The sequence below is a fragment of the Brassica napus genome, chromosome C5, assembly GCF_020379485.1.
Source record: "Brassica napus cultivar Da-Ae chromosome C5, Da-Ae, whole genome shotgun sequence".
Classification (NCBI taxonomy): Eukaryota; Viridiplantae; Streptophyta; class Magnoliopsida; order Brassicales; family Brassicaceae; genus Brassica; species Brassica napus.
The window spans coordinates 47,978,463-48,006,115 of NC_063448.1; the positions used below are offsets into that span (position 1 = coordinate 47,978,463).

Below are 27,653 nucleotides of genomic sequence, written 5' to 3' on the forward strand. Positions count from 1 at the left end.
TATCCCTTATATCCATGGATAACCAAGAAAGACAGATGGTTTAGCACGAAGAGAGAACTTAGTTACAAATTTTGGATATGTGGACACATAGCATAAGCAGCCAAATACACACAACGAATTATAGTCACGAGGTTTCTTTAACAATTTTTCATAAGGGGAAACATTGCTTAATAAGGGAGAAGGTAAACGATTAATCAGATGAATTGCGGTTTGCACTCAATCACCCCAAAAAGAAACATGAACATTTGATTGGAAAAATAAAGCTTGAGTAATGTTCAAGAGATGTTGATGCTTGCGTTCCACGACAGAGTTTTGTTGAGGAGTATCAACATAAGAAAAATAGTGAAGCATACCAGTTTTAGAAACAATATCTGGAAATTTCAGTTCAGGAGCGTTATCAGATCGTATGGCTTTGATATGTGAATTATACTGAGTTTTAACGAGTTGTATGATTGAAGGAAACACCACTTGAACAGAACTCTTTGTTTTTAATAAGTAAATCCAAGTAACACGAGTTGCATCATCTACTATAGTGAGAAAATAACAAAATCCTTCAATAGTTTCAGTAGAAAATGAACCCCAAACATCCAAATGAACAAGATCAAAAGCATTGGAACAAAGATTGTTATTAGAAATATATGGTAAACGTCTTTGTTAAGCAAGTGGACAAACAAGACAATGTGATGAAGAACCAATTTTAGGTAAAGAAATAGATGAAGACATGTTTTGTAACTTGGCTAAAGACGGATGTCCAAGACGGTGATGCCAAAGGTCTCCATCAGCAACCACGGATCCACGGAAAGACATAGATGAAGAAGAACACATATCATCTTGTGTGAAAACATACAGGTTGTGAAAGACGCTACACTTCCCAATCGTCAAGCCCAGAGAATGGTCTTGAATAATGCAATAGCCAGGAAAAAAATGAGCAGAACAAAGACTAGATGCAAGCATAGAACTAACACTACTCAAACTAAATTTGAATGAGGAAATATGTAAAACGTGATGCAAAGACATCTTAGGTGTAAGTTTCACAATGCCTATATGCATTATAGGAACTGTGGTACCATTGGGTAAGGTAACTGTCAAGTTTTCAACTGCTTTAAACTTAGTAAACAAAGACAAACTAGAGCACACATGACTTGTGGCACCGCTATCTACTATCCAAGCATCAGAAGGAATCAAAGTTGAAAGAGATGAAAGACAATGGTCTTTGCAAGTGAGATTTTGGTTGGTGAAACGAAGGTTTGATGATGGAAATGAGATGGTACCTGCAGTCGCATTGCAAGCCATTACACCGTGTTCAGTGATGGAAGGAGAGGAATGAGAAGTCGAAGCCTATTGGACATTGGCATGGACATGTAACTAAGAGGTCAGGCTATGAACTTGCTCAACAGAGAACGAACTGAGATCAAGACTCGAACGAGGAAGAGCAGAATACGTTGTGTGAGATCCCATATGCATATTTGGACTCACAAGAGCGTCATTAGCAACATGAGCAATAGCATTCTCCTTGTTGTAATTGTGAGGAGAGGTCTTCGATTGTTGACCTGTAGAGCGTTGAGCAATATTGTTGGGTTTAGGAACATAGGAACCTTTGGAGCCTAATTGATTACCCTTATATCCTTCATAGCCAGGAGGGTAGCCATGTAGTTTGAAACATTTGTTAACAACATGTCCCACCATGCCACAATGAGTGCAAACTGGGTGAGGACGAGGCTTGTAGTTACCATAGGCAGCAAAGTGGTCATTCACAGGAGCTTGAGATGATCCTGAAGCTTGAAATGCGTTAGTGACCGGCTTCAGAACACGTTGACGCTCATCTTGACACACCATGCTAAACACTTCTTCAATAGAGGGAAGAGGTTTGAGCATCAGAACCTAACGCTTAGTAGCTTCATACGCCTCATTAAGCCCCATCAGAAACTTCATAACACGACTACGATCCATCATAGTCTTCCAATTCTTAGCAGCATCACACTCACACTTTCCACAAGTGCAAACGGGAAGCTCCACAAAATTCACATAAGTTTCCCAGAGAGTAACCAACTCAGTGTAATAGGTACTGACATCACGAGCACCTTGATTCACCAAGCATAGACTCTGCTCAATTTCAAAGATTCTAGCAAGATCATCATGTTTGAAACGATTCATCAAACTATTTCAGATGTCAGCCGCAGTAGACATGTAAAGCAAGCTAGCACTAATCGTTTTGCTAACCGAGTTAAGCAACCAAGTCGCGACCATATCATTGCAACGAGACCAAGATCCATAAGTAGGATCAGATTCAAGAGGTTTTGAGATTGTACCATTGATGAATCCCAGCTTATTGCGAACGTTGAGAGCGAGACGAACCGAGCGCTTCCAGGAGTGAAAATCAGCACCACTGGTGAGCCGATCGGAAGCAAGAACGAGTCCAGCGTGATCGTTGTGATGAAGATAGAATGGATTCTTATACAGATCCAGAGAAGAGTGGGAACGAGGAGCGGCAGAATGAGTCGACATCGCAAACGATCGAAATCAAAAACGGAAAAAGGCGAAAACGACGAACAAGATGGTTTCGATCGATTGAACGAGAAATTGAAGCAGGGAAAAGAAGAGATGGCGAACGATCTGAGAACGAGAGATGCTCATGAAGAATCAAGTGATGTTGATCTCTGATACCATATCACAGCTACGGAGCTGATCTTGAATGATAGAGAAACATAGAGGAAAGATAGTGTAACAAACTCTGATAATTTCTCATTAACCGTACAAATATGTACAAAGGTGTTTATATACTATACGTTAAATACGGAAACCTATACAAAAGTGTATCTTTATACGTGATAATGTTACTCTGTGGATATGATAATGTGAGTTTCTCTACCATGATTTCAGTTATGTACTTATAATAGACGTATTAAATGATAACACTATTTGATTATTAACTTCAGTGACTAACCAAACTATTTGGTTATATACGGTACGGAATCTTCCCACTATAACAAAAAACTAGAATCTATGAAACAATAACATATATACATATATTGAATGAAGATTCTGAATAACTACTAGTATATGACAAGCATTCCACGACAGAAAATGAGATAACCCGCATGCCACACATATTTTACATTATTTTATAACCACGTTCTTTATAGATCAACAGCTGACAACAAATATTAAAAGGTGACGAGATACATTTGCTGCGACTGTACTACACAGTCTACACAACTACTCCAACCACACCGAACGCATTAGATTCGTCAGCTAGTTGGCGTCCACCCTTTGCACATCCCACTTTTGGTAGACTTTAAACTGAAAAGCAAGATCATGAACAAATGCGAAGATAACTTGAACTTCAATAGTCCGTTGATATATCCAACGGTAGATAGCTCTTTTGTAAAAATATGGAATGTCCAAGTTTTTAGTTTTGATTGGTTATTATCATTTTTATTTTCAAAAATTTGTAAGTGGAAAGGTACATTCTTTGGAATATACCAGTTTCATTCCCTTTCGACCTTTCTTCCCTTAATCATTTCGATCTTAACTTTGACTTAATTTTTTTAGTTCACTAGTTTTGACCTGGTTTACTTTCTCCCCTTTCGACGGCCAATGTAATGTCCCACTAAAAGAAAACATACATTAGACATCATTATTGTCAGACTTTTCTAATAAAAAAATATAATCTCGATGGGTTTTGTTTAGCAAATCTGCATTAATATGACGAGCTAGAATGGGACAACAAGCATCTAAACAACTAATCTCTTTTGGCAGTTGATGTGTGACACGTCGAGTTTATGTATACAACAAGTAGAAGTGAAAAGAAAAAATTGATGTGCAACAAGTAATGCAAGTATGTATTCATCAAGTCTAATCATGATATATTCTTCGACACAAGTAATTTTATAAATTACAATTTCAGATAATTCAAATGGGTTAATCCTGTTGATAGGTATTTCTAAGATTCAACATAAATTCAAAATTTGCGCTATTTGTTTGCCAAATTTTTAACCACTAGTTCTAGCATTAGGTCTATAATAATATATTACCAAAAACATTTTATGGGATGCCAGTTCAAAACAATTTCCAATAGAATGACCATATTACAATATATAATATATACAAATATTTCTTCTGAAATGCCAGATATAACCATTGTCAATTGATATCTGTTTGATAGATATGCTAACTTCCGATGATATATTTGCAAGTTCATGTATTAGGTTAATTTTTTTTTTGGTCAAGTATTAGGTTAATTACAGAAATATATATGATGGGTTATCTTAAACCAAGTGAACTTGTTGTTTCTAAATCTTGGTAGGAATCATGAAGGTTTATTCTCATTTCCAACAACCAGTTTCAAAATATTTTAAAGCTTCTAATGACATTCTGTCATCTTTTCCGTCAATTTGTATGTCCTTCTACATTGTCTAAAAGAACTTGGTAGGGATCACGAAGGTTTATTCTCACTTAGAAGTTAGAACACGCCTTTTCGTTTTCTTAAAGCTTCTAATGACATCTTTGTCTCACTTCGTTTGGTCTTAGACTTGATTATCTATGATTAAATTAGGGTAATATGCCCATTATAATTCCATTTCAATAATAAATTATCATAAAAAAAAGATAGCTACAAAGAGTATGAAAAGGTTAAGGAATCGATAGAGTAATGATGGTATAAACACGAAAACGATATAACCGGCAGAAAGCGCCTATTTCTATCGGTTTCTTTTGTTTAACTTGTAAGAGTGAATGAGTGGTACTTATTTAATTACTAAATTTGCACAAAGTTAAAGTTCATTTGTATTTTTATATATTAGTTTTCAATATGTCCAATCTAACTTGTATTTTTGTTGAATATTGATTGATTCCGGTATATTTTTTTGGTGCAATATTAGTTTTCAATATTTTTGTTGAATATCGATTGATTCCGGTATATCCTAGTTAGTAAGGGATATTTCATGTATATATATTGGTCATATTTTACATCGTTATTATTTTGTAACTTAGTTATAATTAGTGATTTATCAGCAAATTTAGTGTTCTTTTTGCAGTATATGAAAACACGATGGTCTCATACTACCATCATCACCATTCATCTCTTCTGAATAGCGAATCGTATCACCAAATGCCTCCTCTATGAAGAGCATTTTTCATTCCGATCTACTGTGAAGGAGTCTATCTATTTTCATAACTGATTTGTTATTTTGTGGAACGGCCTATTCGATGCCTATTAGTATTAACGAATTCCGTTTTGACAATATTTTGAGGTGTGAATTGGGTGTTTAACATCATACTTCAAAATAACCAAATCTCAAATTTTTGGCATTGTTGTGAACCTTGTTTCGATGTATTCGATTTTTTCTCTTAATTCACTGTTTTTATTTATTTTAGAAATCTATTTACATTTATTTTTTATGTTTGAAGAAATAATAAAAGTTACGTTTCAAAAAAAAAAATGAAAACGTGGTAGACATCTTCATGAACACTTTAGAATAAGCGATTTTATATGTATCATATGGCACCGATACATATAACTGTTAATTTATCATTAATAAAGTGAAAGCTTTTTTAGCAGGCTTCTTAAAGATCGGGCCTAAAGTGTTCGATTAATAGTCTGTAGCTTTGGGCTAACAAATAGGTTTTTGTTTGTATTGGCCTACTTTGCAAGCTGGAAACAGAAGTAAATATGAAACGTAAGAGCATGATTAAACCGGGGTTATTAGGAAGGAGTTCTTATCGGAAGTTAAGAAACTGTTTCTTAACTTTTAACTAAAAGAACTAAGAACCGGTTCTTAAATAAAGACTTTAAGAACCGGTTCTTAGCTTTTTTAGTTAAAATTTAAGAAATCGTTTCTTAACTTCCGCTAAGAACCTCATTCTAAGAATCCCGGGTTAATCATGATCTAAACATCTGAAATCAAAGATGCTGCTGAGCAAGATACTGAAAAAGCTAAAGGTTACGACAAGAACAACAACAACACTGATACGGGGGCTTGCTGTGTTGTCAAAGTTTCAGGTGGTTACAGGGCCGGCTCAATGAATCTATGGGCCTTTAGACAAAATAATTTTAATATATTTTTTGCATATATTTATAAGTAAATTTAAAAATTTTGGGCCCTTATATCTAATTTTTTTTAAAACAAATTAGCACCCTTTTAGCATTATTTATGAAAAAAACATTTGGGCCCCGGGACCCACGCCCCCTGCCCCATGGTGTAAGCAGGCACTGGGTTGGTGATCAGACTGAGAAAGAAAGAAAACTGATGGAAAGGAAGACAGATATAAGAATGGAGATAGTAGAGACTTGAGCTCATTCCACGAGCAATCAAGTAGCAAAACCGCATTCACAGGAGTCTTACAAGTGTAGTGTTGAAACATATAGTTTAGAAGAAGACCATTTCTCAGTCAACATCACTACTTGTATAGGATATTCAAAATTTAAAACTGATGCTTACGTGACTACAACAGTTAAGAATCAGTTTAATTTGTTTTATCACTCTACGTTAGCACGTTTTCGGGAACTATTGTTAGAAGTAACATAATAAATGCTAGAGTAACGAAATGAAGACATTGGCGATACATGGGAGGCAAGCTCGGTGGCGCATTTTCCGGGGAAGTAATGTGATTGATGCTCCTCTTAATCTCTTATTTGATTCTCACCGTCAAGCTGTTATACTAATTTTTTCATACCCTATATTAATTTATAACACTTTTTTTTTGTAACTTGGCTTATTAATTTATAATACTTTTAAGACATGTTGTTGTGATTTATTTATTCTACAACCGAGTCCTATTCGTGGAAAAGAATACTAATTAATGACGAGTTGATAAAAAAAGTTAATATAAAACGAAAAAATGAAGTGAAAGCTAAAATTATTTAAGCACCGGCTGCCTTTATCAGTTTTCACCATACATTATACATCTAAACTTTTTTTTCATACTTAAACTAAACGACTAGATCCCAAAAGAGAAGTGTTTGATTTATTTAACGAAAACGTGTGTTGAAGTAAGAAAAGAAAATTGTTAATTATTGGCTTTGTAGGGTTAAATTAATATGGTAGATGGAGAGAGAGTGCTTATTGGACTTGCAGATTTGTTAAGTAGTTTCATATGAACTAACAAATGTGGATTTGACCCAAAAAAAGAGAACTAACAAATGTGGATTGGTAAAAAGTACAATATAAATTATAGTCGACGTCCTTGAGATCTGAAAGTCTGATTTTGAATTTAATGTTCTCGTTATGAAATATATAAATAATCGATAAATGAGTTGAAAACGACACATATGTTGTCACTCATGTACACGATCATATACTCCATAATATGTTTTTAGATGTCTCATGTTCCACGCTAATATTATCTTATTCCAATACAGATTTCTCCGCCAATGACACTCATTGGCAGGGATAATATATCTGAAAGATACGAGTTGGTAGTTATGTCCATCACATTATTGATTTGGATCAGCAAAGAAGGTTCGCAATAAGTGGACAAGCTTTTTTTTAAAAGATAAACGTAGACAAGATTTGAACAAAAAAAAAAACGTAGACAAGATTAGACGCTAATGATTTATTTTCATGTTATTGCAGTTTGTTCAGCCGACGAAACGTTAGGGCATTTTAACGGAACACTATTTTTTCTTCTAATATAGATAATATAGAGAAAAAAAAACAACATTCCGCTATATTTCACTATATTATAAAATATTATAAAATAAAATATTAGATTAAATTCAACTATATTATAGAGTTATTATATTTTAGTATAAAGTATTTAAAAAAAATAGTGTTCTATCAGAAATGGTCTTAGTACATATTATTCTAATTAGCTAGCGTGGATACTCTATTTATATTTGAAGAAAAAAATATGTTAGCCTAATCATATTTTTGTAGCAGGAACGTAGAAAATATATAAAAAGAAAGCCACGTGAATTTCTATTATTAAACAAAAAAACCACGTTGAGTTCTGAGTGTTTTAATTGAAGTCCTCTTATGTGTTTCCTCAAGCTTCAGAGACACTGTCATTTGGCATCTTGTGATAACATTCTACGCCATGGGAACCAAGTTCTTAGCTCTGTGTTTGTCTCTGTGTCTCATCCTCTCAAGCTTTTATAAAGTTTCTTGCCAGGTACGTAACTCTCATAAACACCTTTTCTTTAACCATATACTAACTTTATCAAACCAAATATATGATGATATCAATTGGTTTAATAAACGTATTGATTTTTGCTTTTGGATTTTAGGATGAAGGAACTACAGGTTTGAATTTAGATCTGATTGAGCGTGAATATCAAGGTAATATTAATATATTATTTAAGCTAATTTAATCTGTTATGAACACAAAATCTTAAAAAGAACAAACAAATGAATTTTGGTTGCAGCTTCTCTCCAAGGCAACGAAGGAGGAGACCAGATCAGTGGTCAGAAAAACAGTACAGTGACTGATAACAACACAATATCTCTGTCTCTATCAAAAGAATCTGTGGAAACTACTAAAGATTCTGCTGATACCTCGTCTCAGGTCAATTACTGTTTATTATTTATCTTCCTTGGACTCTGCTGCTGATTCTTGCAAAGTAATGAACTCTTAGTTAATCTCTGGATGTATAGTTAGGAGCTGTTACTGATGAAGTCAATAAACCTTCGAGTATGTTGGATCATATCGAACTTGAGTTCCAAGGCAAGTCAAGACTCTGTTTTGATCTGTTTTCTTTTTAAAAGATGATTATGTTTCTGGAAGAAGCTTGAATCAAAATGTTGACATGAACAGTTGGTTTTCTTTGATGTTACTTGATCACAGCACAAATCAATGAACTTAAACAAGCTGGATCTGATGGTATCAACAAAAATGATGAATCTAAGGATGATCAAGAACTAGGTTAAGAAAATACTAAGCTTTCTCATCTATAACCCTCTTGCTAAAAGTGTGTTTCTTAAGATGCCTTTGTTGTTTCAGCTGCTCAGAGGAAGAAAATGTTGGAAGAGATTGAACGCGAATTTGAAGGTACCTTTCCATGTTTATGCCAAGCTCCACATATAGTTCTTGAAGCCACTGTTGTTGGTAGATTCTTACTATTCCTTCATTGTCTCATAATTACTTGCAGCTGCTGCAGCTGGATTTGAACAATTCAAGATTGATGATTCCACTCAAGGAGAAGACGATGAACAATGTAAAAACCATACACTCTTCCTCTAGTACTTTTTGCCATCACATTTGCTTCTTCCTCAGATATTCTAAGTCCAAACTCTGTGTTATGTTCTTGTGTTGCAGCTGCAATGAGAAAGAGCATGCTAGAAGAGATTGAACGCGATTTTGAAGGTATCTTGACACACTCAATATAAGATCTACTTAGCTTAAGTACATGATACTCTAAAAATGTTAGCTAACATTTTGTTTGTGTCTTCCTTCTTGAAGCTGCTACAAAAGGTCTTGAACAACTAAAGGCTGATGATCTAAACGGAGTCAACGACGCAGAACACGGTAACAAAACAATATCCCATTGTTACATTTTTTGATGTCTTGTTCTTGTTTACAGTATTCTTGACTCAGATTTTGTGTGTGTTGTTATAGCTGCAAGGAGACAGAAGATGTTGGAAGAGATTGAAAGAGAGTTTGAAGGTAAAAGTATACTGTTTTTAGTTAGGTATCTTTTACAATACCATCTTAGGCCTGCTTTTTACTCTGCTTGTAGAAGCTACAAAAGGTCTTGAAGAACTAAGGCATTCAACCTCAAGCACAGATGATGAATCTCGCTGTAACATTTTTGTTTTCCCTCTACTTTCATGTTACCTTTAATATCAACTAAAGAACTCATAATATTTCATTGTCTTATTATAGCTGCAAGGAGACAAAGTATGCTAGATGAGATCGAACGTGACTTTGAAGGTATCTTAACATTATACTCAATGTCTGTTCTAATTGGTTCAAAATTAGATCAAAGCTTTTGTTACATCTTCTTCTTCTTGCAGCTGCTACAAGTGGTCTTAAACGGCTTAAGATTAATGCTTACACTGTCGAAGATGATGACAAAGAACAAGGTATGAAACTATTATCTCTATCTCTACTTTGATAATTTTTCTCACTCATTCAGTTTTGTTAGATCGATATAATGTTATGTCTTGTTTACAGCTACCAGGAGACAAAGTATGCTAGATGCAATTGAGCGTGAGTTCGAAGGTATATATGCAGAGAGGATCTTTAACTCTTTTCTTGGTTCAAGAAGTTCTGAGAGTTTTGTTTCCTTCTCTTGCAGCCGTTACAGAAAGTTTTAAGCAGATTGATGATCTTGCTGATAACAAAGATGAGGGAGACGAATGTAAGATAACCTTTTGTAGGTTCCTTTACCTTCGTTGTAGTGTTAGTCTCAGACATGTCTTTTTTGTCTTTGTTATCAGCTGCAATGAGGCAAAGTATGTTGGATGAGATTGAGCGTGAATTCGAAGGTACTTTCAACATATTAGTTAATGAGATCTTGTGGTTACAATAGCAAATATTGAATCATTTTCCTCTGTTTTGATCAAAACTACTATGCAGCTGCTACAAGTAGTCTTAAGAAACTAAACCTTGATGATTTCATTGAAGGAGATGACAGTGCACATAGTAATAACTTTTCTTAACTTCTTTGTTTCTGATCAGTTTGTATTATGAATAATGGTTTAATGTTTTGTTATAGATGCAAGGAGAAATAGCATGCTTGAAGCTATCGAACGCGAGTTTGAAGGTTACTTTCAAATAACATTGAACTTCTTAGCCTGAAAATGTAAACCCATTAAAATATATCAAGAAGATAAGTTTTTTTTTTCTTTTAATGTTCTTACTTGCAGCTGCTACAAAAGGTCTTGAAGAGCTAAAGGCTAGTGATTCAACCCAAGGCACTGATGATGATGAACACTGTAAAAATCATTCCCCTTGTATCTTTTTATATTTTTGTTTCTAATGTATCCTGAATGTTTTTAAACTTTTGTTACAGCTGCAAGGAGAAAGAGTATGCTTGATGCTATTGAACGCGAGTTTGAAGGTACCTTTGAACCGTTTTTGGCGCAATAAGTCTTGTTAAGTTGATGAATCCACATAAATTACAAAAAGAGTGTGCTTACATATCTTATTTCCTATTCAATGTTTCAGCTGCCACAAGAGGCCTTGCCGAGATCAAGAATCATGAAGAACAAGGTAATAATAATGATCTGCTACCATTGTTCCTCTCAAAGCCTTCTGAGATCAAACGTAAAACTTGTTGTCCCTTTTTGTTAACAGCTGAAACTCAGAGAAACAGTATGTTGGAAGAAATAGAACGGGAATTTGAAGGTAGTCTCGAGAATCAAATACAATAGTCCATAATGAAACAAGGAGATTACTCTATATAATCTAAGAGTTTGGTTTGGTCTTCTTGTTCACTTCTAATGTGCAGCAGCTGCGGCAAGTGCAAAGGCTGCTGAAAAAGACTGTAAGAAACTCTTTCTCTGTTTATGTCATGTCTATATCTTTGATTTTTTTTTTGTTTCTGACACTGCACTTACATTTATTGTCACAGCAGCTGCAAAGAATCCACCAACCATAAGTATAGTGCAGAAAACTGGTAAGTAACACCTTCAGATTCTCACAAACATATTTCTCTAAAATGAAATTATGTCTCAATATTTATAATGTTCTTTATTCAACAGGTGGGTTTGACAGTCTTCTAAAGCCTGCAGGTTAGCTTTGAAGCTTTCTAAACCAAAGAAACTCACAACAGAGCTACTCTTAACTGTCTTTTCTCTCTGTATGTGTTTCTTGCAGATGGTGTCTGTGGTTGTTTCAACAAAGACAAAGAGGGTCTTAAGGCAGACACAGATTCTTCCATTAACCTAGCAGAGATACTCGCTGAAAAATCAAAATCCCAGGTTTGTTAACTAGATTTTACTTTCAAAACATCTAAAATCAGTTTCTTGACTTTGTTACATCTTTTGATTTTGGTAGGACTCAGAGACCTCTAGCCTCACCACATCACTGACCAATCTTGTCCACACCCATAGAAAAGAAACAACCTCAAAGGTAAGCACAGTCCTTGGCTCATCAGTTACTTCCACAACAAGCGAATCATCCGCTACATCAGAAACCCTAGAGAGCTTAAAGCAAACCCTAAAGAAGCTACGCGGTCTAACCGCACGTGACCTAGTGCACCACCCGAACTTCGACGAGATTATAGAAGCCGGTACACGTTACGAGGTACTCAGCTCAGCTTCCATTGGTTACATCTCTTTACTAGCCAAATACAAAACCGTCATCAAAGAAGGACTCGAGGCTTCTCAGAGAGTCCACCTCGCTCGAACCCGCGCCAAACTTCTCAAAGAAACCGCCGTGGAGAAGCAGAGAGCCGTGGACGCGGAGTTCGCGCTCGCTAAGAGTCTTGCTCAGGAAGGAGACGCGCTGTCCATCAAAATCTTCGCCATCAAGAAACTGTTGGTTAAGCTTGAAGCGGAGAAAGTGAGCGTTGATCTGAAATTTAAGTCGACGGAGACTAATCTTGGGCGACTTCTTAAGGAGGCTTCTCAGGCTTATGAAGAGTATCATGCGGCTGTGCGTAAGGCAAAGGACGAGCAAGCTGCTGAGGAGTTCGCTCTTGAGACGACTAAGAGAGCAGAACATATTTGGGTTGAGTTTCTTAGTTCACTTAACTGATGAACTAATGAGATTCTTGCTTGCTTAAAGCATAGTTGTGGTTCTTTTATTGGTGTTGTTTTGTTACAGACTTTGTTTGTTGGTTATATCAGGAGAAAGAGGTTGAACACAAATCATGTATTAGTCCAAAGAACTGAACCGTATAGATTCAAAAAAAAAACCATTTTCATAAATATCCGAAGGTATCCTAGATTTTTAGAACCAAAAAATCAATATGGAACGGAAAGAATATCCAAAATTTTAAAATATAAATTATATAGCTAGCAATATTAATTATATTTATTTTTAAAATAATTAGATATTTTAAAATTACAATTTATAAACCAAATTATTTGAATGCTTTTTATTAAAAATATTTTGAATTATTCGAACTACCCGATGTTTTACCTAAAATACCTAAATTATCCAAAAAAAATTCTTCTACAAACTGGAATTACCAGGAAAAAGTAACCCAAATTAACTAAAATTATTCGAAAAACCGAAACCAAATTCCAAACTTTTATCATGTATCACCCGAGTCCTAACATTACCCAAACTGTATCGAAAATTGAAATAACCACACTGAATTTAATAAATATCCGAAAATATCCTATAATCTCTAAAATCAAAACAAAACCGAAAAAAACCCAAACTAAAACCGAAATACCCATAACAATTGTATAGGCCACAATTGTTAAGAAAGAAGAGTTCGGTGGCCATAATCACAAATTCAGATTCTTTATCTTGTAACTGAAATTTATTACTAGTAATCACACTAATATGATCAGTTACTAGTAACTAGGCTTTCATGGGCCTTAATCAATGGAAATACCTTAAGATAATGAATACTTAGAGCCTTATTACGCCTATTCTCTTTTTTATTGTTTGCCAAAACTTGTCTCCTAAACTTAACTTAATATTGTTTAAAAAAAACTTAACTTAATAAAACAAATCTACAAATTAAGATCGGAAACCAATGCTTTTTGTGTATTCATAAGTGATGAGTGTAACCATTTTCATATTACTGTGTTATCTATACTAGATGGTTGCCCGCGAATTCGCGGATATAAATATTGTATGAAAATATATTATGTATACAATATTATATAGTTTGAAACATTAAAATATATAATTTTCAACTTTAAATAGCTTGAAAATCAGTCATAAAATTTCTATAAATTTGATGTAATAACTTATGAATATTTAGTAATAACAAATGCTTGTAAAATTATATAAGTAATTATCACATTAACTTCACCAACATATATTATGCATCTTCTTCGCCTCTTCTTATTTTTTTCATTATCATTTCGTTCTTTTTATTAATTTTTTGCTAATATTTTCCTAAATTTTTACATATTTTTTGTCAAATATTTATTTCTTTTTCTAAATAGTAATACAAAATATACAATCAATAAACAATAATTCATCTTAAAACTCTATTCAATCATCATAACATTATTCTTTTCAATCATAACAGTACCTTATTCACTATATTAATTGGCTTAAATGAAAAACATTTTTTAAATCGAAATTCTAGTATGTTTCGTTAAATATAATCCTTCCAATCTTCAAAGCCTAATTATTTATAAAGCATATATGGACATTATAAGAGATTAGTTAGTATTATAGATACAGCTATGTTTTTATATGAACTAGGGGTATTCCGGCGCGTAGCGCCGGATTCGTATGTTTTATTGTCTAATAAGTTGTTAAGGATTTGTTGATCTATTTGGTATTGGTTAGTGATAGTAATATATTTGTCTGTTTTGTAATTGTCCAGGCTATCGTAAGTTGTATCTCATATTTGAATGAAGTAAGAATTAAATATAATTTGGATAATATAATAAATAGGTGACAGTTGCACCAAATTAAATATAATTTGGATAATAAAATGAGTTTGTATCTTTACATATATCAAGTGAAGGCTTTAATATACTGAATCAAGGACACCTCTAATCGACACATACTTCTTAGAGATATATTTCTCAACCAACACATATTCAAGCTGTGTTCTTTCGTGATTTAATTTGATTTTATTTAAATATAACTTTAACAATACCACTCATAGGCGTTTGTGTGGAAGTGAGTGCTGTGGATTTGCCGGAGCTTGGGCTGCAAGCTATTCTTGTAAAAGGATGCGGGATTAGAGGAGAATGCATGGGAACATGAATAGTAGAGTTTATATGTATACGATAAAAATTTTAAATAGAATTTCGGTGTCAACCTTTTACCTATCATTAAGATTGAATTTGTTGGAGCTTGGGTTGAAAGTTATTGTTGTATAAGGAAGTGGGATTAGAGGAGATTGCATGAGAACAGAAAGAGTAGGGTTAATAAATATAATATATTAAAAGGGAGGGTTTTTAAAAAAAAATAAAAAGGAGCAGCAAACAAAGCATAGAGGTACAAAGTAAAGATCAACATAAATCTACAATTTTGTAGCATCGGTCCGTTTTCATAAGGAAACAATGTCATTTTTCGGGAGCTTAACTTGCGATTTGGTACTTTTCAATACACGATTATGGATATATTTTATTGCATTGGTGATTTTATATTTGCGGTATGTAAATGAGTTTCTGATTTGGAAACAGTGTGGTTTAATAAATATAGACATTTGTAATGGTGAGAAAAGGAAATATATAAATGGTGTGAAAGAAAAAAGAAAAATATTAAAAAGAAAATATCGAAATGAGGAGGAAAGTGACATGATATTGGAGATTAGCACCCAGTAAACCTTTTTATTTATTTATTTATTAAGCTGGCATCATAGATTACATTCTCTACATACCGGACAACTTATTTTTGTACGAAGCCACTGATCAATGAAAGGAAAATGGAAATTATGTCCGCAAGTAAGAGAGCAAAGATTGTTTCCATCGTTGTAATTTTCGTAGCATACAATGCATATATCGTTTTCATCTTCCGTAGTTGGAGGCCTATTAGTACCCTCTAGATCGGTGATGATAAGATCAACGTCTAGTCTTGATGTTGCGTTTTGGTTATAGTTTTTCATAGTTAGAGTAACTTTGATTAGCTAAGATATTGATGTCGTCTCTTACTTCATTCATCACGTTTTGGGTGGTTTCTTCAATAAGGTATGTTGAATTGGGGTGGTGAATGTCATGGTATGTTGGTTAACATGTATTCCATGCTTTTGTTGTTGTGAGTGTTGTGAATGTCATGGTATGTTAACATGTATTCCATGCTTTCAATTGGATGATAAGGGAACCGTGCGGGAAGGTTTCCCATCACTCGGCTCACCAACTTGATCTTCCGCTTCGTTGGGACTAAATGTTTCTCTCTCTCTCTCTCTCTCTCTCTCTCTCTCTCTCTCTCTCTCTCTCTCTCTCTCTCTCTCTCTCTCTCTCTCTCTCTCTCTCTCTCTCTCTCTCTCCCTCCCTCCCTCCCTCCCTCTCTCTTTCTATGATTATGCCATTTGTGGCAGAAAGTTACACAGAGAAATTAATTCAGGATTAGATATTTAGTCCAAACAACATGCGATTTTTGTGTATCTCTCTCTTTCTTTCTAATTTTGATCCGTATGAGACAACGGTAAACGAACAGGACCACAATAAAATACAAAAAAATGCAACTTAAATCTGAATTTTCTATTTTTTCTTTTATTTTTTCTCTTTTGTTTCATCTACTTCCATTTTCACTTGTCTCATTCAGTCTATACATCACTTTATATATTTTCGAGTTTGGCTAATTAAAATGTAAAAATAATTCTTGTTTTAAAATCGTGAGGTTATTTTAATTTATTATTATTTAATAATGATAAAGATATATATTAAAAAATATATTTATAAACCGATTGTTTACTTCTATAATAAATATATTAAGTTTATGCCTTCAGTCAAAAGAAACAATATATTAAGTTTTGTTTGGAATAAAATAATTGATTTTGAAAAATATAATAAACTCATTTGATTGATTTTCATAACTTAATTAATGTAATATTATACTAGGTAAAACTAAATAAAATTATAACTGTTTTAGTATTTTATAATTGAAATAAATACAGTATTTCGTACGTTGGTGTGAAGGAATATATATTTTATTTTTCATGGGTCTTTTACCACATGTGCCCAGAATGTAACTGGTTTTCGTTAGTTGGTTGTATAGGTGTGATTTGAGTAGTATTTTAAATGTGGGCACAGTATTCAGCCGACAGTTTTAAGCACACGAACTTGTTTGATCTGTTGCCATTGGTGTTGTAAGAATGTGTTTAGAAAATTTCCTTCACAGAAACTACATGTCAAAACATAGAGGTGGCTCCTATAAAGAATGCGAACAACCGTTTGTGGAGATCAATTTAGTATTGCAAAATAACAAAAGACTAGGATAAGACCTGCGCCTTGCGCAGAGTGAATTTATTTGTATATATTATCGATAGTTTCTTTTATATATTTGATCATTTTATTTATATATATAAAATATTTTTTGTTGTTATTATATAATTTCTTTCCGATGGATCAGATTATTTTTTATTAAAAATAATGGAACAAAACTATAATTAATACATCATGGGTTGATCGGATTGGACATTAAACAAATTATGACATAAAAACCTTATTTTTTCCAACGAACACATTCTTGAAAAAACTGAACAGTATTGTTTTCACAGTTGAATTATTTTGACTTTTATCTTCCATATGGTTTTGAAAGCTTTCAAATCAACCATCGAATTGATATATGTCATTTTAATGTTTTTAGTCGTATACTTAAGGAAAACTTACATTTTTGTGATTTAAAGTCGTTTTAAAAAATTCAAAATATAACATATAAGAAAAAATCTAACATATAAGAAAAATCTAACATATAAGGTGTCCTCATTTTTGTATTTTAAAGTCGTTTTAAAAAAAATATAACATAGAAAGTTTCCTCATTTTTTGTAATTTAAAGTCATTTTAAAAAATTCAAAATATAACATATAAGAAAAAATCTAATTTTTTTATTATATGGTTAATGTGATTGTTTATTTTTTTTAATAATATAAAATTAAACAAAATGAAGAAGGATGCAAAAATTGTTATCAAATCTTTATTATTTATAATCATTAATTGTCATATATATGTAAATCATATTAGGTAATTTCGTAGCTTTTATTTAGGGAAAGAATACACACTTCTTATATTTTAGGTTAATATAAAGTTTTCTAGTGTACATTAAACAAATTATGACATAAAAACCTTATTTTTTCCCTCGAACACATTTTTGAAAAAGTGAACAGTATTGTTTTCACAGTTAAATTATTTTGACTTTTATCTTACATATGGTTTTGAAAGCTTTCAAATCAACCATCAAACTGTTACATGTCATTTTAATGTTTTTAGTCGTATACTTAAGAAAAACTTACATTTTTATAATTTAAAGTCGTTTTAAAAAATTCAAAATATAACATATAAGAAAAAAATAACATATAAGGTGTTCTCATTTTTGTATTTTAAAGTCGTTTTTAAAAAAATATAACATATAAGGTTTCTTCATTTTTGTAATTTAAAGTCATTTTAAAAAATTCAAAATATAACATATAAGAAAAAATCTAATTTTTTATTATATGGTTAATGTGATTGTTTATTTTTTTAATAATATAAAATTAAACAAAAATGAAGAAGGATGCAAAAATTGTTATCAAATCTTTATTATTCATAATCATTAATTGTCATATATATGTAAATCATATTAGGTAATTTTGTAGATTTTATTTAAGGAAAGAATACACACTTCTTACATTTTAGGTTAATATAATGTTCTCTAGTGGACATTAAACAAATTATGACATAAAAACCTTATTTTTTCCATCGAACACATTCTTGAAAAAAGTGAACAATATTGTTTCCACAGTTAAATTATTTTGACTTTTATCTTCCATATGGTTTTGAATGCTTTCAAATCAACCATCGAATTGATACATGTCATTTTAGTGTTTTTAGTCGTATACTTAAGGAAAACTTACATTTTTGTAATTTAAAGTCGTTTTAAAAAATTCAAAATATAACATATAAGAAAATTCTAATGTATAAGAAAAATATACCATATACGATGTCCTCATTTTTGTATTTTAAAGTCGTTTTAAAAAAATTATATAACATATAAGGTTTCCTCATTTTTGTAATTTTAAAGTCATTTTAAAAAATTCAAAATATAACATATAAGAAAAAATCTAATTTTTTTATTATATAGTTAATGTGATTGTTTAATTTTTTTTAATAATATAAATTTAAACAAAAATGAAGAAGGATGAAAAAATTGTTATCAAATCTTAATTATTCATAATCATTAATTGCCATATATATGTAAATCATATTAGGTAATTCATAGCTTTTATTTAAGGAAAGAATACACATTTCCTATATTTTAGGTTAATATAATGTTCTCTAGCGTTATATAATTATGGAATAATGTGACACCATTAGATTAAATTATACTTTATATTAGATGCTCTAGAATTCTTTCAAATGAAATTTAGAAGGCATTTAGAATGTCACCTAGGATTTGGGGTTTTTTTTAATTAATACAAAATTAAGGTTCTAATTTTTCAAATGCTTCTCTATTAATATATAGGGGATTTCAATATATCTTTATATATTATAGAAAATTATGAGAATAAACTACACTACAAGATAGATTGTCATGCTTAGATTTATCTGATTTGCTCAGCCCCGGAAGAAGAAGAGCATCATAAGCATACGACGTAAAGTTTTCTGGTTTAAACGCGGTTAATACTTTGAGATTATCAGCAACGACGAAAATTCCATCCTAGAGAGCAACATACTTCCTATTAGAAGGTGGTTCAGTTACACGGCTCAAAGAAGTTAAATCTCTAGAATCATCAAGAAAATCCAAGGAAAAGATATCCCTCAGCTTCAATTTGTATAAGTATGGTGCAGCGAGCGGCTCGACCTCTGTATTCTCAAGCTCCAGGCTTCATCTTCAACCTTACCCACTAAGCAGTCAACAACCTTTTGACCTGAAGTTTCCGAGTCAAATAATAAATGAGTGCTCGAAGTGGCGTTGAGGAATAACTGACCTGAACAGAAAGTTAGCTTAAGGTTAACACGGAGATGAGTTAATTGACGCATTTGAATAACTAAAACATCGCTATTATGTTCCAGATGCAGGAGATTAAAAAGACACGTAGTATATCACCTCTAACATTTTTTCTGGATTTATACCAAAACAAAACCTTAGGTTTTGAGCCAAAGGCTTGAAATTTTATATGAAATTTGTAGGCTATGCCATCGAACACACTTAAGCATATATAGACATCCCTGCCTGCAAAATTACAATGGTGTTAGTTGGAACGTGGAAGCATTGACCAAAGGTATTTCAAGGGTTTTATATCGCCATGCATAACATCATCTTAGTATATTGAGTTCGAGATCACATAACATGTTACTGCTGTAGTACTCACCCATGGTTCTTGATCGCAAAAGCTGTAGAAGAATAAAAAAGAGCAGCAACATGAGTGATATTTAATCCATTGGCGAACCTATTTGACCTCGTTGAATTCACCACACCAGCCATCCAAACAACTTGAGAAGCAGCAACTGTAATGCAAAAGGAAAACACAGATCATCATTGTTTGAAAGAGTTAGCAAAAAGAATAAGTTTAAAGTCAACTTTAAAGTTCCAACTTAAAAAGCAAACAACCTTTCTTCTCCTATTTCTGCTTGCACAATGATCTTTCCTAAAGCAAACAAAATCAAATCCAAGAATACTCAGAAAAAAAACATGAAACGTTAAGTAAAGTTGATTACACTCATTGTCAAAGCTTACATTTACTCTGCCTAGCAAGAAGGAACTCCGTGGATTGTGCACTACTATTATCATCCTCAACCACTTCACAGAAAGTTTGGAAATTCATAATTAGATTACCAAAGCATTGACCTGAAGTACACGTTTTTTTTTTGCTGTAGGAAGATGATTACGCTATAACTTCCGGTTTGGGCACACACTTCGGTAAGTTACTGAGAACGTAATGGGAACTACTCTGAAATCTAATCGTGACAGGAGCGTCACCAAACCGTAATTTTGGTTTGCTTCTTGCAACATCAAAAGCACTCAAATCAACAGATCGTAATGAACCACGTACAGGAAAAGTTAGAAAACTTTAAATCGCAAATTAAAAATTGAAATGAGGTTACGGCTAACCTTCGCATTAATAAGCAGCATGTCGATCACCATCAGCTCCTTTTTCACATTGAGGGCCTCCCAAATCGAATTAGTCTAATCTGAACAGTTTCTCTGCAGCGGCCAACCTTTAGCTCTGATAAGTGAACTTGAGAAGTCACAATGTGGAGAGGTGTTTTAGTGATAATGGACTCGAATTCTAGAATTCGAAAAGCAAAAGGATTTCGCTTTATCGCTCATACGCTTCATCCTCATTTTTATATGTAACGAAGGTCGAATTAGGATTGAAGAGTACATAGTGGGAGTAGTTGATTAATTGTCATTTTCGAAGGTGTAACGTCATCTGAGAAGATGAAAGGGAGTCGCCAAAGTTGCTTTTTTTTTCTCTGGCGAAAGGAGGAAAGGTAGGGTTTCTCTAAATTAATTATAATTTGGGCCAAAACAACTAAATGAGCCCAAACTGAAAGTGAAAAAGATGTCTAAACTTGAAACAAATCGAGAGTAAATGTTCTAAAAGGAAGACACGTGTCCTCAATTGCCCCCCTCCTTTCCTGCTGACGTGGACGCAGGAGGAGAGAGACAAGTATGTTTTATTATTATAGATAGATATGAAATCATTATATCGATTTTCTATATAAGTGCAAGTTCGACCTCTCCTCCAAGTAATTCCTCTCTCTCTCAAGAAAAACCAAAAAATTTCATATAGTAAAAGCTTATGATTTCCTCTGTCTTTTTTTTTGTAGCTGTTTGCATGGATCCTTCTCCTTCGTATGTTTACAAATCAGTTTTATATCAGTTTTTCTGTTTTTAAATTTATTCACTTTTTGACAATAAATCTCTTTTTTCTTAGGTTTGGATGGACTCCACCTCTGGGACCTCCTGCTGCGCTTGGTCCAATTCTGACTGGAGGTGTGAGTTGCATCACAATTGGTTTCTCCTTCTCCCTTGTTCTCGTTCAGTTCATGTTCCTATAAAAGAACAAAGTTTATTGCTTTCTAGAGTGTAAAAATGAACTTAGTGTTGTTGATTTTCCTGATGTAGTATCTGGATTAAATGGTCTGATGTAGCATCTGTATTAAATGGTCTCTTACGCTAAGGGGGTGTTAGTGAGACATAGATTTCTATAGAGTGTTGATTTTCAAAGTGGAGAGATTTGTTAAATTTAGAAAAAGTTGTAGTGAATTTTGTATATTGTGACAATGTACGAAAATAAAATAATGTAACGATTCTAAAAATTCAAGGGAAACATGTAAGGGGGGAAGGGGTTATTGGTTAGTGAATTCTCATGAATTTTGGAAACTTTGAGATTTCATTATTATTATTAGTTCTTAGATTTCAAAAGTCTTAATAGAATCCATTGTTATTGGTTTAAGAATTTTCAAAATCCATTCAAAATCCTAGTTATTTAAAAAAATTAGTTATTATTAATTCTCTAATTCTAACTAAATCTAGTGTTATTGGAAGATGAATTTTGTTCATTTTTACTCATAAGATTCAACTTTCAAAATATCATATGTATTCATGTGATTTTCAAAATTCATGTGATAAAAAAACTAGAAACAAAATAGTTATTCTTGCCAAATATCTTTTACATTTTAAATCCAAATTATATGTCAAAAACTATAATTCATTACAATTTTATATACTTTTACATTTTAATATATAATTATATTTATATTGTTTTATCATTTTTGAATATATAATTATATTTAGAAATATTAAAATTTTAAAAATAGTTTCAAAAAGCATTTTTGAATTTCAAAAATACATTTTCTAAAACTCATTTTGTTAAAAAAGTTCGAATTTGAAAACATATAATTCTAAACTGACAAAAAAATTTGAAAAAAGTTCAATTTTTTTTAAAAAAATTATAAAAAATTCGAATTTATACATATAATTCGAAATCAAAAAAACTTTATTTTTATTTTTATTTTTATTATTTATTATTTATATATCTATAAATCGTCTTTTGCCTTTTTAATGAAACCTATTTTGATTTTTTTCCTCTCTGAGATTTTTTTGTAACAAAAAGAAACTATTTAAGAAAATTGGCTAATTATGTATGTGTCACTATTATTATTATTTTTTAATTTGAAATAAAAAATAAAAAAATCATGCTACATGATTTAAAATAAATAAATTATATATTTATTTTACAAAAATAACGATAGAAAAAAAGTAATACAAATACATGAAAATCTATTCCAATATAAAAAAGTTATGATCAAATTTCATAAGTTTTTATATAAATTTTCATTTTTTAGATCAATCAACTCTTAAAAGTGACTGACTCTATAGAAATTCATTTGTTCTTCGCGTGTCCGTACTCTTTCACAGTATGACACAACTTGGCAAATAGACTCCTTGGCTCTCATATAGATCCAGATTGGCAGCTGACGTTGGATCATCTGCAGACATTGCGAGTTGGTATGGATACTATCCTTCTCAAAATGCTCTTCCAGACGACCGTCTATCACATATGGCGAGAACGTAATGCAAGGCGTCACCACACAAGCTGGAGGACAGCTGAGGCCATGTGTGCTGTGATAGATAAGGCAATGAGGAACCGCATTTCGTCTCTCAAGTATCGAGCAGATCATAAGTATGCAGGTCTGTTTCAAAGATGGTTCATTCAAATGATGTAGATGGCCATTCTTTATTTCTTTTTTCAGTCACACATAGAATTAGAGTAGTCATAGAAGCTTCATGATTCTTTTGTAAAAGATGCCCACTGGATGAATAAATTTAAAATTTCATCAAAAAAAAAAAAAAAAAATTCATCGAAGAAGAGTTAGTCCACCATTTTCTTGTTTATTGAAATCAAATGCCACTCACTGGAATTAATGTTGCGGAGAAGATAAGGTAAGGATCGAAGCCAAGGGCTCAAGTCTCTCTTTCGATCTAACGGATATGATCAAAGCCACGTGTAACAAATCTTATCGACAGAGGAACGACCAATAACTACTCACGTGTCACCACGATCCGATTATTATCCTCTCGATCCAACGGACCCAATACACTCTCTCTTCCTCTCTCTCTAGCGGCGACCTCCGATTTCCGTTAGATCTGAGATGGCGGATTCCGACAACGATTCAGGCGGCCACAAGGACGGAGGCGGCGCGTCGTCGCGTGAGCAGGATAGGTTTCTGCCGATCGCGAACGTGAGCCGGATCATGAAGAAAGCATTGCCGGGAAACGCGAAGATCTCCAAGGACGCGAAGGAGACCGTGCAGGAGTGCGTATCGGAGTTCATCAGCTTCGTCACCGGCGAGGCGTCCGACAAGTGTCAGAGAGAGAAGAGGAAGACGATCAACGGCGACGATCTTCTCTGGGCGATGACGACGCTAGGGTTCGAGGATTACGTGGAGCCGTTGAAGGTCTACCTGCAGAAGTACAGGGAGTTGGAAGGGGAGAGGATGACGACGGGGAGACAGGGGGATAAGGAAGGTGGCGGCGGCGGAGGAAATGGAAGCTCCGGGGGATCCGGAGGAGGAGGGATGTACGGTGGGATTGTGACGATGGGGCATCATCATCAAGGACACGTGTACGGTGGAAGTGGGATAAATTAGAGAATGAGAAACGTCTCTGCTCTCTCCTTGCGGCAGCTCTGACTTGGTTAACTCGAAATGGATCTCACAGGAGAATACTATATGCAATGTAAATGTCTTATCTTCTTTTTTTTTTTTTAATCTATTTCTGCTTGCTATTTCTTCTTATGTTTTTGATCAGAGCCATTCATGGTCCAACAAGTGTTTGTGCTTAGATGAGGATTCTATATCATTTTGTATATAAATTAATGTGTTGCATGAAAAGAGGCCTTTGTAGAAACCTGATCCTTTTGTTACTCTCAAAGCCTTAATAATTCGTGTTGAAACAAGGAGTGTAGTGTAACATTTTGGTCTATTCTACAAGTGCAAAAGGCTGCTACAAAGTACTGTAAGAACTCTCTTTTTCCGTCTCTCTGTTTATGTCGTTTCTGTGTCATGTTTTATCACTGCTGCTGCAAAGGAGGGTAGTTATATATTTTTGGTCTATTAAAAGTAAGATTAAATCTCCATGTTTCTATCTATGTTCTTTCTTGTATAGCTGGTGTAGGTCTTCAAAAGCCTGCTGGTTCGCTTTGAAGCTCAATACTTGTGAATGTTATAACCAAAGAAACTTGGCAAGAGAGCTAATTTCGAATTGTCTTCTTTTTGTTTATGTTTCTTGCAGATAGATGGGTGTTATACGCCATTTAAGAGCCCGTGTACTCATAAACTATTATAATTTCGGTGAGATTATAGCACACTGTACCCGTTGCTAGGTTCCCAGCTTAGATTATATTGGTCGTATCTCCTTGCTAGCCAAATACAAAAAGAGTCACTCAAAGATTAGTGTCATCTCACTCTCCGTGCCAACTTTCTCAGAGAATCTGTAATGGAGAAGCAGAGAGGCCTGGACGCTGAGTTTGCGTTCGCTAAGACTCTGGCTCAACGAGGAGATGCGTTGTGTATCAGAATTTTTTTTTTTTTTTTTTGCTAACATGTATCAGAATCTCTTACGTCAAGAAACTTTTGAATTTGAAGTAGTCGGAGACGATCTGGTACGACTTCTTCTCAGGCTTACAAGGAGTATGATGTGGCTAGCAGCAGTAGATGCCAATAATAATGGTAGGGGTCACAATTGGAAAGAAATAAAAGTTGAGGGGTCAAAATCAAATTTTCAGTTTTTTCCTCCCTTTTTTCTTTTAACTTAAGTTTATTAAACAAATCACATTATTATATAGAGATTATTAGTTCACCATTTTCTGATAATTCAATGAAACGACGGCCAAAAAGTTAACCACTTCAGTATATGTATTTTTTTTGGTGTCGGCTACATTTATCATTAAAATTCAGCAGATTATGTGGTTTAAGGGCCGTGGTTTTAAGTAATTAACTAACTAAAATTTGAGTGAGAAAATATTATTTTTAATACTTAGATCGTGTTGTAAACTTAAGGATTTAGAACTATAAGTTTCTGTATATTATTAATGTATATTATTAATGAATAAGTGTTTCCTTTATATAGAAGTTACAAGAGAGATATATGGAAAAACAATAATAGGAAAGATTACAAATCATAAACATAAACGAATTAGGAAATAGGCAAGTTGTAGCCGCCTCTCTCTGCTCTCAAAGTCTCGCGGCCGCCTCTCTCTCTAGGGTTGGGCCGTCTCTCTCTCTAAGTGTATGGACCGGTTATGGACCGTACCGGTTATGGACATCCACCAATTGATTTATAACACTCCCCTTGGATGCCATAACCATACAACCTCATTAAAACCTTATCAGGAAAACCCAGTGGGACAAAACCATGATGAAGAAAAAAAAGTACAACACGTACTACTCCCCCTGATGTGAACCTCAGTGGAGGTCCTTCACCCTACACATCCCAATCTGATGCGTGAACTTCCTGAACGTGCAGGTAGGAAGTGCCTTGGTGAATAGGTCAGCTGAATTGTCACTGGATCGTACTTGGACGACATGGACCTCACCGGCTTTCTGAAGCTCGTGAGTAAAGAAGAACTTAGGCAATATGTGTTTCGTCCTATCACCTTTTATGTAACCGTCCTTGAGCTGAGCAATGCACGCAGCATTGTCCTCATACATCACAGTTGGCTTTTTGCACTCGGCCATCCCGCAATCAGCTCGGACGTGTTGGGTCATCGACCTCAACCAAACACACTCGTGGCTGGCCTCATGTATGGCCAAGATTTCCGAGTGATTAGATGAAGTGGCCGCGATGGTTTGTTTCATGGAACGCCATGATATGACCGTACCTCCATGTGTAAAGACATATCCTGTCTGTGATCGAGCTTGATGTAGATCTGATAAATAACCAGCATCAGCAAAGCCAACTAAACCATCTTTGTTATGGTTAGTATAATATAGACCCAAGTCTTTCGTTCCTTGCAGGTAACGAAGAACATGTTTGATCCCATTCCAATGCCTCTGGGTCGGACATGAGCTAAACCTAGATAGTAGGTTCACGACATCAGGCCGTGTGTGAGTTGCCAAGTACATTAAAGCTCCTATGGCACTGAGATATGGTATTTCGGGACCTAGGTCATCTTCATCATCCATCTTGGGATGGAATGGGTCAGTGTCCAGGCCGAGAGACCTCAAGACCATGAGACTGGTCAGAGAATGGCAATCGGCCATATTGAATCTCTTGAGTACCTTTTCAGTGTATGTCATCTGATGCACAAGGATCCCATCATTTATGTACTCAAGTTGTAATCCCAAACAGAATTTTGTTTTCCCGAGATCTTTCATCTCGAATTCTTTCTTAAGGTATTCAACCGTTTGGGAAATTGTATCCAGAGGTTCCTAGGATATTCAGATCATATATTTCGATGATTATCAATATTGTTCTCGAGAACTTGTTGTACATTCAGCTCAATACCCTCTATTACTTTCATTATCCAGTGGACCATATAAATATGCAGTCACTACATCAATCAGTTTGCTGCAAGTCTAATTTTCTCTCTTATATAGCCAGACTTATGAGAAATCTTAAAAGTAGTTGCAACCACCATATGGGAGTATATCTCCTCATAATCTATTACTAGTCTTTGTGAGAATCCTTGTGCAACATTAGCTTTATATCTCACGATTTATATTCCTCACGAGACCCATTTATATCCACTGATTTTAACATCATATGGCGTTTTAATCATATGGCCAAATACGCATTTCTTCTTTAAATAATTTAACCCCACGTTTCCATTCAATCTGTTATACGAGTGTGCACTCTTATATTGACGTGGGTTCATGATCCTCGCTTATATTCATAAATTCAAGTGCTACCTTGTATCATCTTATGTCGACATTCCTTATTGTGTTCCATTATGTTCCAGACATGATATAATC

The 27,653-nt window shown here is 33.7% G+C and overlaps 2 protein-coding genes and 1 long non-coding RNA gene across 13 annotated transcripts; 2 read left to right on the top strand and 1 right to left on the bottom strand.

The window, feature by feature from the left end:
• The first annotated feature begins 7,955 nt into the window (after window positions 1-7,955).
• LOC106399793 (TSA1-like protein) lies at window positions 7,956-12,817 on the top strand. 9 transcript variants are annotated; one of them, XM_013840245.3, is made up of 27 exons: window positions 7,956-8,112; window positions 8,228-8,279; window positions 8,366-8,505; window positions 8,595-8,664; window positions 8,785-8,862; window positions 8,941-8,988; window positions 9,089-9,154; window positions 9,256-9,303; window positions 9,400-9,465; window positions 9,556-9,603; window positions 9,677-9,739; window positions 9,823-9,870; window positions 9,954-10,022; window positions 10,114-10,161; window positions 10,238-10,300; window positions 10,380-10,427; window positions 10,519-10,584; window positions 10,658-10,705; window positions 10,809-10,877; window positions 10,955-11,002; window positions 11,110-11,154; window positions 11,239-11,289; window positions 11,393-11,428; window positions 11,516-11,560; window positions 11,646-11,675; window positions 11,761-11,864; window positions 11,941-12,817. In XM_013840245.3, exons 1-27 carry the CDS (start codon window positions 8,038-8,040, stop codon window positions 12,640-12,642), a joined length of 2,274 nt encoding a protein of 757 aa, XP_013695699.1. In that variant the 5' UTR covers window positions 7,956-8,037; the 3' UTR covers window positions 12,643-12,817. The 9 variants fall into 9 exon arrangements, with proteins under 9 accessions (XP_013695699.1, XP_022558718.1, XP_022558717.1 ...); XM_022702997.2 differs by having other exon boundaries at window positions 11,519-11,560; XM_022702996.2 differs by having other exon boundaries at window positions 11,396-11,428.
• Window positions 12,818-19,368: 6,551 nt separating this feature from the next.
• LOC106400004 lies at window positions 19,369-21,459 on the bottom strand. Of its 2 annotated transcripts, XR_001280218.3 has the most exons (6): window positions 20,559-21,459; window positions 20,407-20,469; window positions 20,281-20,317; window positions 20,042-20,177; window positions 19,777-19,902; window positions 19,369-19,657 (listed from the first exon to the last, which is right to left on the bottom strand). It is a non-coding gene; the product is annotated as an uncharacterized LOC106400004 (long non-coding RNA). The 2 variants fall into 2 exon arrangements; XR_001280217.3 differs by having other exon boundaries at window positions 20,407-21,455.
• Window positions 21,460-23,556: 2,097 nt separating this feature from the next.
• LOC106401853 (nuclear transcription factor Y subunit B-3) lies at window positions 23,557-25,542 on the top strand. Of its 2 annotated transcripts, XM_013842459.3 has the most exons (3): window positions 23,557-24,417; window positions 24,973-25,031; window positions 25,167-25,542. In XM_013842459.3, exon 1 carries the CDS (start codon window positions 23,832-23,834, stop codon window positions 24,327-24,329), a length of 498 nt encoding a protein of 165 aa, XP_013697913.1. In that variant the 5' UTR covers window positions 23,557-23,831; the 3' UTR covers window positions 24,330-24,417; window positions 24,973-25,031; window positions 25,167-25,542. The 2 variants fall into 2 exon arrangements, with proteins under 2 accessions (XP_013697913.1, XP_013697911.1); XM_013842457.3 differs by having other exon boundaries at window positions 24,977-25,542.
• Window positions 25,543-27,653: the final 2,111 nt, after the last annotated feature.

What these genes read in the sequence shown, in the direction of transcription:
- LOC106401853 (XM_013842459.3), top strand. Translation starts at nt 23,832, where the DNA reads ATGGCGGATTCCGACAACGATTCAGGCGGCCACAAGGACGGAGGCGGC.
- LOC106399793 (XM_013840245.3), top strand. Translation starts at nt 8,038, where the DNA reads ATGGGAACCAAGTTCTTAGCTCTGTGTTTGTCTCTGTGTCTCATCCTC. An exon ending in AGGAGAAGACGATGAACAAT is followed by an intron (nt 9,155 to 9,255) that starts GTAAAAACCATA and finishes CTTGTGTTGCAG; the next exon opens with CTGCAATGAGAAAGAGCATG. An exon ending in AAGTATAGTGCAGAAAACTG is followed by an intron (nt 11,561 to 11,645) that starts GTAAGTAACACC and finishes TTTATTCAACAG; the next exon opens with GTGGGTTTGACAGTCTTCTA.